The sequence below is a fragment of the Blennius ocellaris genome (assembly GCF_963422515.1).
Source record: "Blennius ocellaris genome assembly, chromosome: 4".
Classification (NCBI taxonomy): domain Eukaryota; kingdom Metazoa; phylum Chordata; class Actinopteri; order Blenniiformes; family Blenniidae; genus Blennius; species Blennius ocellaris.
Window position 1 is genome coordinate 6,188,710 of NC_137653.1, and position 14,122 is coordinate 6,202,831.

A 14,122-nucleotide genomic window follows, 5' to 3' on the forward strand; every position below is an offset into this window, starting at 1 on the left:
AGAATTCAGCTTGCATTTGATTGCGGCTATCGAGTATCATCCGCTAACGTTAGCAATGCTATCCTGCCCGCTAATTTCCCGCAAAAGTGCACAGTTTCCTTGAACCTTTTTCACTTTTATCACAGAATAAAACTAGTCTGCCAACAAGCCCGTGAACATAATGAGGCTCGGAATGTGCAAAGCTGTGTTTTCTTACCTGTCGTTGACTGCAGCCCTGCCTGCCTCAAACAATGAACGTCCAGTGAGCGCGTCACCGTGCGTCCCCCTGACGTCACCGCGCAGCACGGCCACGCACGTACCGTTAGTCTTGTAGTAGAGGACGGTTCGTGCGAAAATGTTAAACGTTTTCACTTTTCGTCGTTTACGTTTGATAAATGTTGGCTTTTCCTACCAGAAGCGTTAAACAAAACGATGACTACCTCAAAATGTTTTCTTCGCAGAGACCCAGAGCATTTCTTTCCTGTATAAACCCATACATGAAGGTGAAATTGAATTAAACATACAAGCACAACAAACTAAAGCAGTGAAATTGACTGAGTCTTGAAAATAAAATACAATAAAATAAAATAGTATATTGTATTGGAGTGTATGTGTATATGTAAAATGTCATGTTTAAGTTGAATGAAAATGAATATACCTCAAACAGTAAATAAAACTAGAAAACTCCAGAGGAAATCTTTTGCGATTTACTCAAGTTAGCCAAATCGTCAACAAATGCCATAGCAATCCTGTGGCAGACGAGGCAATTAAGCCCCTGATGTGAATCAGGTGTGCTGCCTCACCTCCTGTGTGGCAGTAGAGCACAGTAGAATTGGGACGCAGCCTTAATCAACTCTCTGCCACATATCTATTCCTGAACTTTCTGCATGTTTTGATATGTGTCTGTATTCTAAACACGCCCAAAAAACCTTTGATCACCTCTGAACTCCTCCATGAGGCGCCTCTCCCATCCACTTTGTATTGGACCTTTTGTTTTTTTTACTGGGTTTTTTTTTTTTTTTACAATTAGCGGAATGGTAAAAAAAAAAGTCATAGCAACTTATTTCGAAATGTTATGAATGTCTTGGGCTCTGTGTATAATGCTCCCAAAGGTGCAGGACTAGTTGCGTGACAATAAACTGACAGCATAAATAATATGATTAAAAAGCTGCCTATAAAATTACATCTTAAAGATACAATATGTGATGAGCTGCACTGAAGTAACTCAACACCACTACCCAATATAGACGAAAGGCATGATTTCAATTCCACAGAGTACAACTTTAACAGCACACTTTAATTTAGATTAATATTCAACTTAACCAAATAGAACAGGCCAAAAGTCTCGTCCCTTCAAAATTCACTTTTATTGTCTGCTTAAAAGGCACAATGGGCTGCTTTGAGCAGGGCAATAACTCATCAACATTTACAACTGGACCTGACATAAACCACCCTATTTTTTTAAATAAAACAAAAAGGTTGTGCGCATAAAGGGAGAAAAATACCTCAGCATGACGCCATACATACATGCTGTGATCACAAACGCCAAGAAACAAATAACACATTAAATGGCTTGTTTTGTTAAACAAAGTCCCTTTACTGAATACAGATGTAATAAGAACGAGAGATATATGGAGTATTATAATACCATAAGTTTGCAAACTTTTTTCTGCAGTATAGTATGTCCGGTAACGCAAATTTTTTTTTTGCATTCGAAATATATTATCTCTAATATCGATGGGAAACTCTCAGTAAGCTACTTTAACTGTCCAGTATCTGACAAACACATTTTCTTAAATTAAGACTTAACAGAGGGCGATTTGGTAACACACCCGACAAGAATCACAACTACTGATTGTTCAAACAGCGTAGATGTGTTGGCATTACAAAAATATTTCTGTAGCATCCACTTCATAATACCTCCTCTTTGCAATCATGAAACCAGATTTTCTTTTATCACAACTCAAAGATTTACATTCAGTGGTATACAGGGGAACTGCTTTACACATACATACAGTATATGATACATTTACAGGTCAGTAAGGCATTGAATTGTGAGATGATGATGCCACATTGGTATGCCACATGTTTTTTTCTGTCGGTTGCTTGCCTTATTTTGGTGGACATGCATAATGTGTTTATGCCACTAATAAAAAGGCTTCTAGTTCAAAGCATGCAGGGTACAGACAAGAAGTTGAGACGGTTAAAACATGTCACCTCGTGCTTAAAAGGCCTTATACTGAAAAGAAAGTTATTTCACTTCGTCTTTCAAGTTGCCACATGTCAACAAGAGAGGCTAAAATAACCCACATGTATTTATGCATTTTGAATCATCGCCGGCAACCAAAGAACGTCCACACTTCAACATGAAAGGCTTCGAGTCGATTCCATCTCCTTCACTCAGAAACGGACACAGCCAGTAGTTTCTTCGGAGCTGTCAATGTCATCTCCTTCGCACAGGGATTCCTTCAATGGGTGAAAAAAAAAGAAAGAAAATGTCACTCATGTTCGCCAATTAATTATTTTCTCACAGGAGCAAACCCCTGCATGAGGAAGCTAAGAGCTCCCCAGGCAGCCCAGGAGCTTTAGGTTTAAATAGAAAATTAGGTCATTATGTGCGACATTAACATATTCTCAGTAAGTAATTAATTAATAATGTCATTATGCCCTTCTGTGTATTTCCCTCTATTATAATGCTGTACATTAATCACTGTTTCATAGGATATATTTTGGTGTATTAAGAATTGTTGTCAAAACACTTTATTGATATTATAGACACTATTTATAATGAGATCTTAAAATAATAAAAAATGGTGAGACATCTGTTGACAAGGCTGCTGAGACGAACCAAAGCTGATTACAACGTTCTCAGTGCAAAATGTATGATTGGTTAGAGAAACAGAACATAAATACATTGCTGTGGAAACACAGTGAGTTATAGTGACATGAGTGGAATTATGGGAAAGAAAATTAATGTTTGGTGAAATGTACTCCACCGCCAAAATACTTACAAACAACCGCTTCCTATCCGAGTCTGTAAGACAGATGTGGAGAGAAAGAGACATATAGAAATATGGAGAAAGGCTGAAGCACTGTATCCACAAGGCAATGCCAACAAATATACATTTATTAAAGTGAATATGCACCTTAAAGTTTAAAGATTTTCTCTCCATCTGAAATTTCTTTCATTTTTCAGGGTATATAATCACAATCTCTTTGTTTTGTTGGGCCAGGATGAGATTCTGATTAATTTGAACTCAACAGCTGTACAATAGATAAGAGTAGACTGTGGTGAATATATGTCTATGATTAGTTGTAACAAAGCAGTTTGGGGGATATCGCTGATGTTTGTGTGTCTTCTATTATCCAGTAAAGGTTGACTCCATGTGGAGCTTTTCTTCAGCAAACACTTGGCATGCTGGTCTGCATATTCAAGCTGGAAACAGCCCGGAGATGAGGCAGAGAATCATGCAAGACAAACACCTGATCGGAGAAAAACTCCGTCAACACATGCCCTGGTAGAGGAGGACAGATGGATAGGTGGATTTCATGTACATCAAGTTGAAACACGAGGATCCATAAGCCAGGTAAGGGGATGTCAAACAGGATTACGACTGTGGTGGGAGGCGGTCGGGAACAGCTGATGGTGAGAAATCTAGAGGGGGAGCCTGCAACTGTGTCACTAACTTGGCTTTGCAGTCCCTCTGGCATCAGAGCCACCGGGGTGGGGGCGAGTGGGAGCCAGGGCTGGTTGCCGGCGCTGTAGAGCCTGGGCCGCTTGAACTGGTCGTGACTGGACAGGGGAGTGTAACTATTCCGCCGATGTAAGGGGGCTGACTCCTTCGGGAATTTACCCTGGTAGAAGATGAAATAACCGCAGCCGTTAAAGGAAAGAGACCTGGCAACGTACAACACTGTGGGACACCCGACGAGACACAGCAGCACGCCGAAACTCGGCAACACGTGAGACAGCCGAATCTGATTTTCCAGGGAGTGAAACCCTTTTTCCACCACACAATAAATATCATCAATGAGCAGTAGCAGCACCACCCTGGTTGCACTCAGAGGACCAAAATGGGTTACAGTCAAGACATAAAACTTTGTTAATTGAAAGAAATGTCAGAAATCAACTCAAATGCACGAGACACCGATCAGCCATTGCCATATGTATCAAACTGCCATGTAATGTGCTTTTAACAGTTTTCTATCAAAACCAACAGTTGTGCAGTAAGTTGAGCTATCGTAGCATCTCAGTTGGATTGGAAGACATCGGTGAGCCATTACTTCACAGGTGCATCAGCGAGCCTTGCCTGATCCTGGTTCACCGCTTCTCCTCCCTCGGACCATTAAAAAAAAAAAGACCTGTACAGACTGGGAACACCCAACAAGTGTTTCACTTTTAGAGATTCTCTGTCCAGGTCTACACGTTGTCACTATTTGACCCAGTTGACCTCACGTAATTCACTAAGCACAATTTTTCTCTTTCTGACATGAACTATCAGGATGAAATGTTGATTCGCTGCCAAATATAAGACATGTACTGACAGGTGTCATAAAGGAGACATTGTTTTTGTTGTTGACTTCACTTGCCAGTGATCATAACGTTATGGCTGATTGGTGTATCCTAAGGATATTCGTTCAGTCACGATGCAACCAGAGAGATGGGACAGACCAGATCAGCCAAGCAAGATAGCATGCTCAGCCACAGCTTCAACTGAGGTAGATTTCAAAATCAACGATTATGAGCTACAGCCAGGCCAAATTTAAAGATAAAAAAAGGAGCATAGCAAAAGATGCATGTAAGGACAGGAATCAAGGAAGCAAAGCGTTACATTCAGGAAGTATGTGCATTTTGATTGCAACTGTATTAAACTAACAGACACAACAAACAGCAGCCTAGTTATAGGATCCAATATTGGAAATTTGGTGATTGATGAGCTGTGGTTGGACAACAAACACATTAAACACTCATATTTATGGCCTGAGAAAAGTGCGCTATAGTTCAACAACGTCCCGGCTTCAGCTCTGTTCAGAGCGACTTACAAGAGGCCGGTCTCGATGTGTGTTTACCGCCTCCACATTAAGGTAAAACATCTCCACTTTACAACCTAGAAAGAAAGAAGATGAATTAACTTTAAAAGTCCCCTTTTATCCTCTTCTATTTTTCAAAGTTTGATTATGCAAATGCGCACCGTACGCAACCGGAGTGAGCTTGAGCACTGCGTGGAGCGGACATTTCATGTAGGGAAGATCATCTGTGAAATAAGAGGAAGGAGTTCACAATAACATCATTTTGAATGGGTGAATGTGATTTACAGCGCATAGAAGACCGCTGATGACGAATTCTAACCTGCACCCTTGTCGAGAAAATACGCAAGAAGACATCTCATCACGGCCTGGTGGCAGACGACCAGCACGTTGCCCTGCCTCTCTAACTCCATGATAACCGGCTCCAGACGCTGAACGAGATCCTGGTAGGACTAATGAAAAGGAGAAAAACAACAAAAACAAACATTCCATACAAGGAAATCCTATATGACAAATTGACAACAGTGCTGGCAGTGGGAGAAAGCAGATGACGACATGAGCTTACAGACTTAAAAAACGAAATAGACATAAGCGCTGACCTCTCCTCCTGGGTAGCGGTAGTGATACTTGTCCTGATCCCTCAAAGCAAACTCCTCTGGAAACGTCTCCTGGATCATCTCATACGTCATCTCTTCACACACACCCTGGAAAGGATGTACAAAACATTTATTCTCATATCATGACGTGATGACAAACTAACAGTAACTCCATGTGAAGAATAGAAATATTTTGATTCCACCAGTTCTGATTAATGTCTAAAGAATGCACAAAGGCAGACTTGGTCCCCTACATAAATGACTATATAAAGAAACCAGTTCAAGAAGTCAGTCACTTTGACAGGCAGCAAGACAGAGAACCGGGAGGCAATCTTAAGTGATTTTAAAAATGGGTCACAATTTTTCACCCACTTTAGGAAATGGTGAGCTATAGACATTTTTGTCTTACCCTACATATGTATCAAGTCTATTTACACCTTACATCTTCATAAAAGATTTGTTTCTGCTGTCTGATTTTAGTTGAGAGCAAATAGTATATTGTTTATGTGATGATTAGTTTTATGGTTGCCTTTGTTACGCAGGTGCATTTATTTGAAATGTAGGCTGGAAGGGATTATTAGCAACATTTTTATATTTTAATATTTCAAACAATAAACTTGAAATCATCTTTAAGTATATATTATTAACTGAATGAACACTATTTTGTATTAATGGCATCTCATTTCATTCAGTATGAAGGTATAACTAATTTTCTTTGATACACAATTGATATCAAACCACAATATTCTAAAATATAGGTTATCCATATATATTTATTAAACTTATCCTTTTTTAGCCAGACTCATTTTTACAGAACACATATTTTTAAAGACTCTATGTATCAGAACCCCAAGAATATAACAACATAAAACTTGGCACATCGATTTGTTTGGGTGCCTCGACATTAGTCTCCCACACACACTGAGCCTCACGATTGATATAACTTTGGGATGAGGGTTGTTGATGTGACAGGATACTGACAGCGTCGATCTCGTTGAGGATCTTCCACTGCTCGTAAGGCACGCCGAGCTCCTCCGCGGTCTGAATGGTCCTTCTCAGCTGGCTCGTCCACACCTTCAGGTCTGACAGCTTGTGCTCGTCAATAAAGTCTCGCAGGGCGTGGGCAAACTGAGATGTGAGAGATTCTCATTAGATTCACAGTCAGAGAGCAACAGCGAGAATTTCATGGAAAAAAAAAAAAAAGGGCCACAAATCAGGTGTTTGTGATATTACACCCCAGTACTTCTTCCACTGTGGCTCTTTCAGCTCATTATACTGGATAGTCTGGGAAATCCTACCTGTTTCCCACGGGGGGAAAGTTCAGCGTCCCCTCCAATGCGCCCCTCAACGTTGTGGTTGCTCTCTCCATGCCGACACAGGTAGATGGAATGAGAGTGCACATGGATGTTCATGAGGTAGTAGACTATCTTGCTTTGGATGTAGTCCTGCACCCGGTTCACCAGGAAACGCCGGCCCACATTTATCACCTTGATGAAGGAGAGGTCCCTGCAGGAGCCAGAAAATCAGCAAATGAAATGGCTGATTACTGTCACCACCTAGTGTTTAATTTTGGATTTGCAAGATCTAATTCTCCCACTTTTTTTCCCAGACCTTAGGGACAATTTATAAGGGTCAGAGTCCAAGAAGAGCAAGACACTATTTGAATATAAGGAATTATTATTATTATTATTATTATTATTATTATTTCTTCTACTACTGCACAAACTACTGCATTTGTGACTGCCTAAACATGCTCAAATCTTCGTGAAAATTTGCACACTTCAGAACCATTTTATTTTTTATGGTCATTGCGCATTTGTCTGGCAAAATGGCTCCATAGTGCCCCCTATATTGTTTTCACATTTATAACATCCACTATGAGCAATACTTTGAACATGTTTCACCTATGCCCTGAACATTTTCGATACCATTCTTGAGATTGGTAGGCATATGAAGCACATCTGGACACAAACGTGTCATGACACCCATATTCCAAACACAACAGGAAGTCCGACATTCGGCTTTAACTGTTAAAATCTCATGTTGACCTCCTCCAACAAGGTCAATCCAAGAGAGAATCTGGCCATTATATACAACAGGCCTTCCTGATGACCAACAACCCTTCAGAGGTGCAACAATCAATAGATCCAGATGTAGGTATTTACGAAGCATCTATGACTTGAGGGTTTGCCGAGTGGAGGTGGAGTGGGGAATCTCTGCCGACAACGTATAAAAAAAACCCCCAAAACATTTATTGAACTTTCACGTTATATTTTTGGCCAAATCTCCATCGCATTCTGAATTGTACAAAACCTCAGGTTGTGCGAGGACCCGTTGAACACTGCTTGCAACTTTAATTACTATTGATTTATTTTTAACTATTATTTAATCAATATGATAAAAAGGTTTATGAATGAATCAATTCTTACTTATCATAGTCGTCAGGATCCAAAGGTTGGTATGTGACCTTGTAGCACTCAATTCGTTTAAGGAAGTCATCCATTACTCTTTCTCGATGTCTTTCTGGGTAGTCTGGACTGGACACCTTCACTTCCTATATCACAGGCATATAACATACTCAAACAATGTGAGTGAACTGCATGGCTCCAGATAGTCTGAGCATTAATAGATTACATGTTTGGCAAGTTGGCAGTCAAACATCAAAGTCACAAAGGTGTCATAAGACCATACCAGAATATTGACAGCGATGACTTCTGGGTCGTCACACACCGACTCCACAAAGAACACCTGTTGGGGGGGAAATGGGGACTCACACGTTATTTATGTTGATCCATCATGAAACTGATGAAAAATTAAGACACTTTCTTGGTCATGACCAAAAACATGTTTTTGCTGAATATATATAGGAGATGAGTTTTCAAGGTCTTATATTCCAGACATAAACTACAGCTCTGTTAGGGGCAGTAACTCCTCCAGCTTCTGTAACTTGGCTGCAAAGAAAACCAGTGTTTTAGAATTTACGACGTACAGATAAAGCGACGGAAATAGCTTCTTTGAGTTAGTGAGCGTTAAAGGTGCCGGTCGGCAGAATCTAACATTTGCAGACGCAGCATTTTTCTCTACCTTTTAAAAGTTAGAACTGCTGAAGAAAACTGGCTGTTTGCCGGGAGTCGTCGCTTCCTACGTAATGGACGGATATATGGTTAGGATATGGTGGGAACTGGCAAAAAGCAAGAGAGTACAAGAAAGCATGTTTTTCGTAACTTTCAAAACAATTTCTTTGCAGTTCTCCTGCAAATATATGAAGACTGTCACGCTCTCTGTGTGAGTCGCCAGCATCCTGTCAATGTGTGGGGTTAAAAGACATCTTAATTTAACATCTAAACAGATAACTTTTCTGAATGCTTCTTGATCTGCAAGCATATTCTCCCCGTGTCTGCATGAGTTCCCAACCCATATCTATTTTCAGTATGTTGTAATCTTGAAAATACATTTCATCAAACTAAAACAAAGAGTTATGACTCCTCAGAATTAAAAACCTTTTTGGAAATGCCTACTATGAACACAATGTTTATAATCAGGTTACAAACTATTTGTTGAAGTTGAAAATATTTTCAATGTGTACATTAGTGTGGGCGAATGAATACCAGGAAGAAACAAAAAAACCCCAGAAAAGTCAGTTTTACCTTGAATGCATTCTCCTTCACAAAAGCTTGAATAAGGTCTCTTCGTTCTCTTGTTGTGTTTGTTGCATCAAAAACCTGATCAATGGGAAAAAGTAAAAAAAACAATGGGAATATATCGGGAAAGTTGATCACAACTCTTCTACTACCAGATGAATTTCAGTTCTGGATACTATAGAACTGTTGGAGACGAGCCATCATCAAGACACAAGCCAGCGTGGGGAAAAAAAGATGCGCTTAAAAGAGAATAAATAGCTTACTGCAATCTGACCTCCCTCCTCTGTTAGGTATGCCTTCACATCCTGCAGAGCGATGAGAGCACAGTGCCTGCGGGACAGAGAACAAAACGTGACAGCAATCCTCTATTTGAACCTATAAATCCACACCCCTCAAAAAATGTTGCTCACGAGAAGTACTGGTGATCTAACAAGATGTGCATCTTTCATGGTGAAAGGGATATCAATGTCATCTGATTAAAATAACCTTTCTCAAATTTCATGTAATTTATTGAAGTATCCTCGTGGAAAGTGTCTAATCGTGATACAATAGCTGCTGTCAATTCAATATACTAAAAGGTGCAACATATTTTAATTCCTTTTGCACAAACCCCTGAAAAATGACACTTTTAAGTCTGTTTATTTTTCTAAGGAATGGATAATCCATAAATCCTCGTGTGCAGCGCTTTCATTTGGACTAATCTATTGGAAGACAAGTGTTTTTTTTTTTTTAAGTTGATTTAATGCTTTGACGTGCACATGAGCAGGACTTACTCAAGAGCACATTATTATTCCCGCAAATAAAAGAAATATTTGTGCAAATACATGTATCTTTCTTGCTGAGAGTCAGACGAGAACAAAGTAATCAGGGGAGTTCTCGCTTTTGTACTCCAAGAACATTGAACTATTTCTCAAAATCAGAGGCAGCTCACAAAGAGAAACTGTTGTTTTCTTCTTCTTTGAATTCATTTTCACATATCTCCAAAAAAAAAAGGAAGTGACTCTTTTAACTTGTTGATGTGATTTACTTGATCACATTTTCTCAACGTGATCGCCAGTGAGCTGATCCATCTCGTAACAAAATAAACGCGGCTTTAGAGTTATTCGCCGTTACAGTTTGACCCACGCGGCTCCCCGGAGAGCCGTCAGCTTCAGAGTGACAGCGGCAGCTTCTTTAATATCTAGGTCACAATTCAGCACTGGGATCCCGTCACGAGTCTGTCACATTTTCACGAGGGCTGCGTGCATCAAACCACATTTCAATAACTACCAACCAGATAAAACACACAAAGTGTGTGTGTGTGTGTGTGTATATATATCAGTGTGAGGAGGTATTAGCCCTGGGCTGACCCAGACGGAGTTTTGACTGCCCCCCCCCCCCCCCAAAAAAAAACCCAGTTTAGTCACTGATGCAGCAGTGGACGCTGCAGAATACTGAGCAGACAGTCGAGATGTTCCAGCCCCTCCTACTGCTGGGCAGATAAAATAGAAATGCCCCCTTTTAAAGACTAATCAGGTGCTCGTGGTCACCTCACCGTAAATGAAACGAGACTTACTTTCTTATTTTCATAGCTTCCTCATTGTCGTGACGAAAGAAGTCGTAGGACTTATAGGACTTGACGGCCTCTCTGCGGTACACGCCCAAGTTAAACACTGCAAAAGAACAAATGACGTTAACACTCAGCCACTGCCGCGCCGCCGGCTCTTATTTCTAAAGCTCTGATATGTTCCGGTAATATAAAGAACTACTGGTACATCTTGTAGAAATGTGAAATGAGCTGAAAACATGAGTAGCAGAGTCTCGGTTTGGTTCATTTTGGTGTGGAAGTTTGTACTGGAAAAGTTTGAGAGGTTTTGTGTGTAATAGAATAGGAGCTTTTCCAACATCACAATAGGGTTTCGTCTGACTTGTGTCACCAAGTAACCTCCACTGTCATTCAGTAAACTGATAAATCTTGGAGAACCGGTTCTAATAAGGAAACGACTACATCCCACATCTTTCTGTTCTACCTTGTTATGAATACACCGTGCAGTGTTGGAAAATCCCTGCTTGGATAGAGTTTTTCTCTAACCTGTTCTCTCCCACAGCCAGAAAAAACATGCATTTGAGATTAGATGGCATCTCTAAATTGAATTTTCTGACCATAATGTAGATAAAAGTGGTACAGAAGGATGGATAGATGGATAAATTCGCCACATTTACACTTTTTTTGAGTCTGTATGCCGACTTTCTGTGACGATGTTACCGCTGACAGGCCAGATATAGAAGAAAGAAAGAAATCAACCATACTGTATTGATCCCCTTGGGGGAAAATAGGCTGCCACGGTACGGCGCCCGCGGAGCTGGAGGGGGGGGGGGGGGGGGGGTGGGTCAAGGGCGTTTCCCCTCAGTGGTAACCTGTCAGCAGTGGGATTCGAACCTGTAAAAGTCCGATCCCAAGGAAGTCCCCCTCGAGGTCACCACTGCCCACACTAGTGGGCACACATAGTTCAATGTTTAACCATGCACAATGGGTACTCTGGGTTTCTGTCTCTCCATGATTCCATATAGACGTCGAAGGTGATACTGTGGAATTTAGGCATAAATGCTTTCGTTTGATCACTACACAACATTGATTTATTTTTTTATTATGTTGTTATGCTGAGTAAGATTGACCAAGATAATGTGTCATTCTCTTAGAAACCACTAACTTCTTAACTTGAAGTACATATTCATGCAAACATGTGGCCCAATGTGCTTTATAGTTTAAAGACAAGACACAAAGCAAATTAAATCAAAAACAGGAGATAAGGACAGAGACCCTTTGCCATAAATGAAGTAGTTGGTCTTTTCAATAAACGACCTACATTTTAGGGAAATAAAAATAAATGAAAATGTATATATAAATGCACAAGATCAGATCACTGAAATATTGTTTTTATTAAACAAGCCAATCAAACTCAATTTCTTAAAAAAAAAAAAAAGAAATATTAAGCTAATGTAATGTAGTGAAGTCAAACAAAGTGTACATCCAGTAAACTCCTCTGATATCTTGTTCATTTCATCCATCGATCTCAAACATCCTCTTTGTCCAATAGATCTTCCAACTATCTCCACCTGACTCTTGAGCTTTATCTCTACACTACTCCTCCGTGTAGTTCTCTCTCTGACTGCTTTTCCCATGATCTGTTCATTTGAAGTATAATTAATCCCAGTCACCTCCAGCTGGAAATAGCATCCACATAACAAATACTAATTATCACCGTTCATATCAGGTCAAAGATGAGAGGGCAGAACCTCTTCCTGATCCGTTTCTCACACGTTATGAGTGGCATGTAACAAACAGAAATGTAATGAGGACGTGTCCCACCTTTGGTTGGCACTCCAATCCAGTTCAGGTAACGCGTGAGTTTCTTGGACATGTAAGTCTTCCCTCTCGCCGGCAGGCCGATCATCACGATCACCGTTGGGGAATTCGTCATGTAGGAAGCCCAAGCTGCACGTGACAGACGTGCACATCGATACACATGAAGCACAACCCGGTGAAAAAAAAATACCTGTCCATTTCTATGCAAGATCATGTAAATACAATGTGAAGATATGAAAATAACAAGCAGAAAGACAATCTACATTTCAGTACAACTGATGTGCAGCAATGCAAAACCAGGCCATGTGTGTACTGGATGAAAATAAATGTCTCGTCGGACACGAATATTGTCTGCGACCTGAGTTAAGTGATGTGATCGGAGGAAATTAGAGGAGGAGGCATCCTGAGAGAGAAAAAGCAATTTTCTTAAAAACCCTTGAAACCAGAGAGGGTGACACATGGAGTATTTTTACTTCACTGCAATCACAAGTTGAGATACGAGAATCACAATAGGAAACATCATTGCCTGAAGAAGAATTTAGCAGCTTCGGTAGGTCATTAAGGAGTAGGATAAAGAATAAATATAAGTGCGTGGCAAAATTGAAGAGATGGAGGGTCATTTTCTTAAGTGTCCAGTGTGTTGAGAGAAGATGTAGCCTTAAAAAATAATAAAAAAGATTTAATCAGGAACAAACAATAGTACCTGGTGTTTTATTACACCTGTAGACAGTTAGGAGCAGTCAGGCAGAGGAAATACAATTATGGGAGACTTACAGCATTTCTTCTCATTCATCCTCACGTCTGTTTTCTTGATCTCTGTGGAGTTTGCAGGGCTGCTGTTGCCTGACATGTTGAAATAAAGTTCCTGTGTCTTTATCCTCTCACGAGAGGAGCATTGCAGGTCTGAAGCTGAGAAACCACACATATTGAACTTGTCAGTGAGTCGCACATAAAGAGGTATTTTCTTTCCACATAGAACCGTTTAAATGAAAGATCACGTGTCAGAGGAAACATAGACTGCAGAAGCAGATGGGTTTAGGATGAGGAGAGAATTAGCTGCCACATCATCCGAGCAAGGAGGGTAAAAAAAAATAAATAAAAAAATAAAAGTCCAGACTGGCAGCTCTGCATTCACTAAAACCACACATGGACGAGGGAAGCAATGACGCCCCTCTTTCACCGGGGGTGAGTGAGTTCAACCCGGCATCGCATCACAACATAGGACGGCTATCTGACAGCAGAACGTCCCGTGTTTTCATTCATTACCTGATCTCGCGGGGGCCGACTACGATGCGGGGACGCCGCCGCCGCCGCGCGCGCTCGGTTCGGTTCGTGGGTCTCGGCCGGATTTGCTGCACCGGAATTCTGCGTCCGCCGCTGCGGCCGGACGAGCCAGTCTGTTCGGCCTGTCCTTGCCGCTAAAGGTGCCTTTTCGGCCCCCGGCTGGTGTCTTTCCAAGCAAGAGGTGCGCTTCCACGTCAGGCCCACTCCGCCCCCCATATTTACCGTAAAACACATAGTAGATCCACTTC

At 40.9% G+C, this 14,122-nt stretch overlaps 1 protein-coding gene across 3 annotated transcripts; it reads right to left on the reverse strand.

The window, feature by feature from the left end:
• Positions 1-1,331: 1,331 nt before the first annotated feature.
• On the reverse strand, positions 1,332-14,018 carry pfkfb2b (6-phosphofructo-2-kinase/fructose-2,6-biphosphatase 2b). 3 transcript variants are annotated; one of them, XM_080495831.1, is made up of 17 exons: positions 13,857-14,018; positions 13,365-13,499; positions 12,594-12,719; positions 10,800-10,896; positions 9,508-9,574; positions 9,251-9,325; positions 8,295-8,351; positions 8,033-8,157; positions 6,902-7,109; positions 6,585-6,731; positions 5,607-5,711; positions 5,330-5,459; positions 5,172-5,234; positions 5,023-5,087; positions 3,667-3,834; positions 2,991-3,013; positions 1,332-2,445 (listed from the first exon to the last, which is right to left on the reverse strand). In XM_080495831.1, exons 2-17 carry the CDS (start codon positions 13,438-13,440, stop codon positions 2,376-2,378), a joined length of 1,602 nt encoding a protein of 533 aa, XP_080351957.1. In that variant the 5' UTR covers positions 13,441-13,499; positions 13,857-14,018; the 3' UTR covers positions 1,332-2,375. The 3 variants fall into 3 exon arrangements, with proteins under 3 accessions (XP_080351957.1, XP_080351958.1, XP_080351956.1); XM_080495832.1 differs by lacking the exon at positions 2,991-3,013; XM_080495830.1 differs by lacking the exons at positions 1,332-2,445; positions 2,991-3,013 and having other exon boundaries at positions 3,153-3,834.
• Positions 14,019-14,122: the final 104 nt, after the last annotated feature.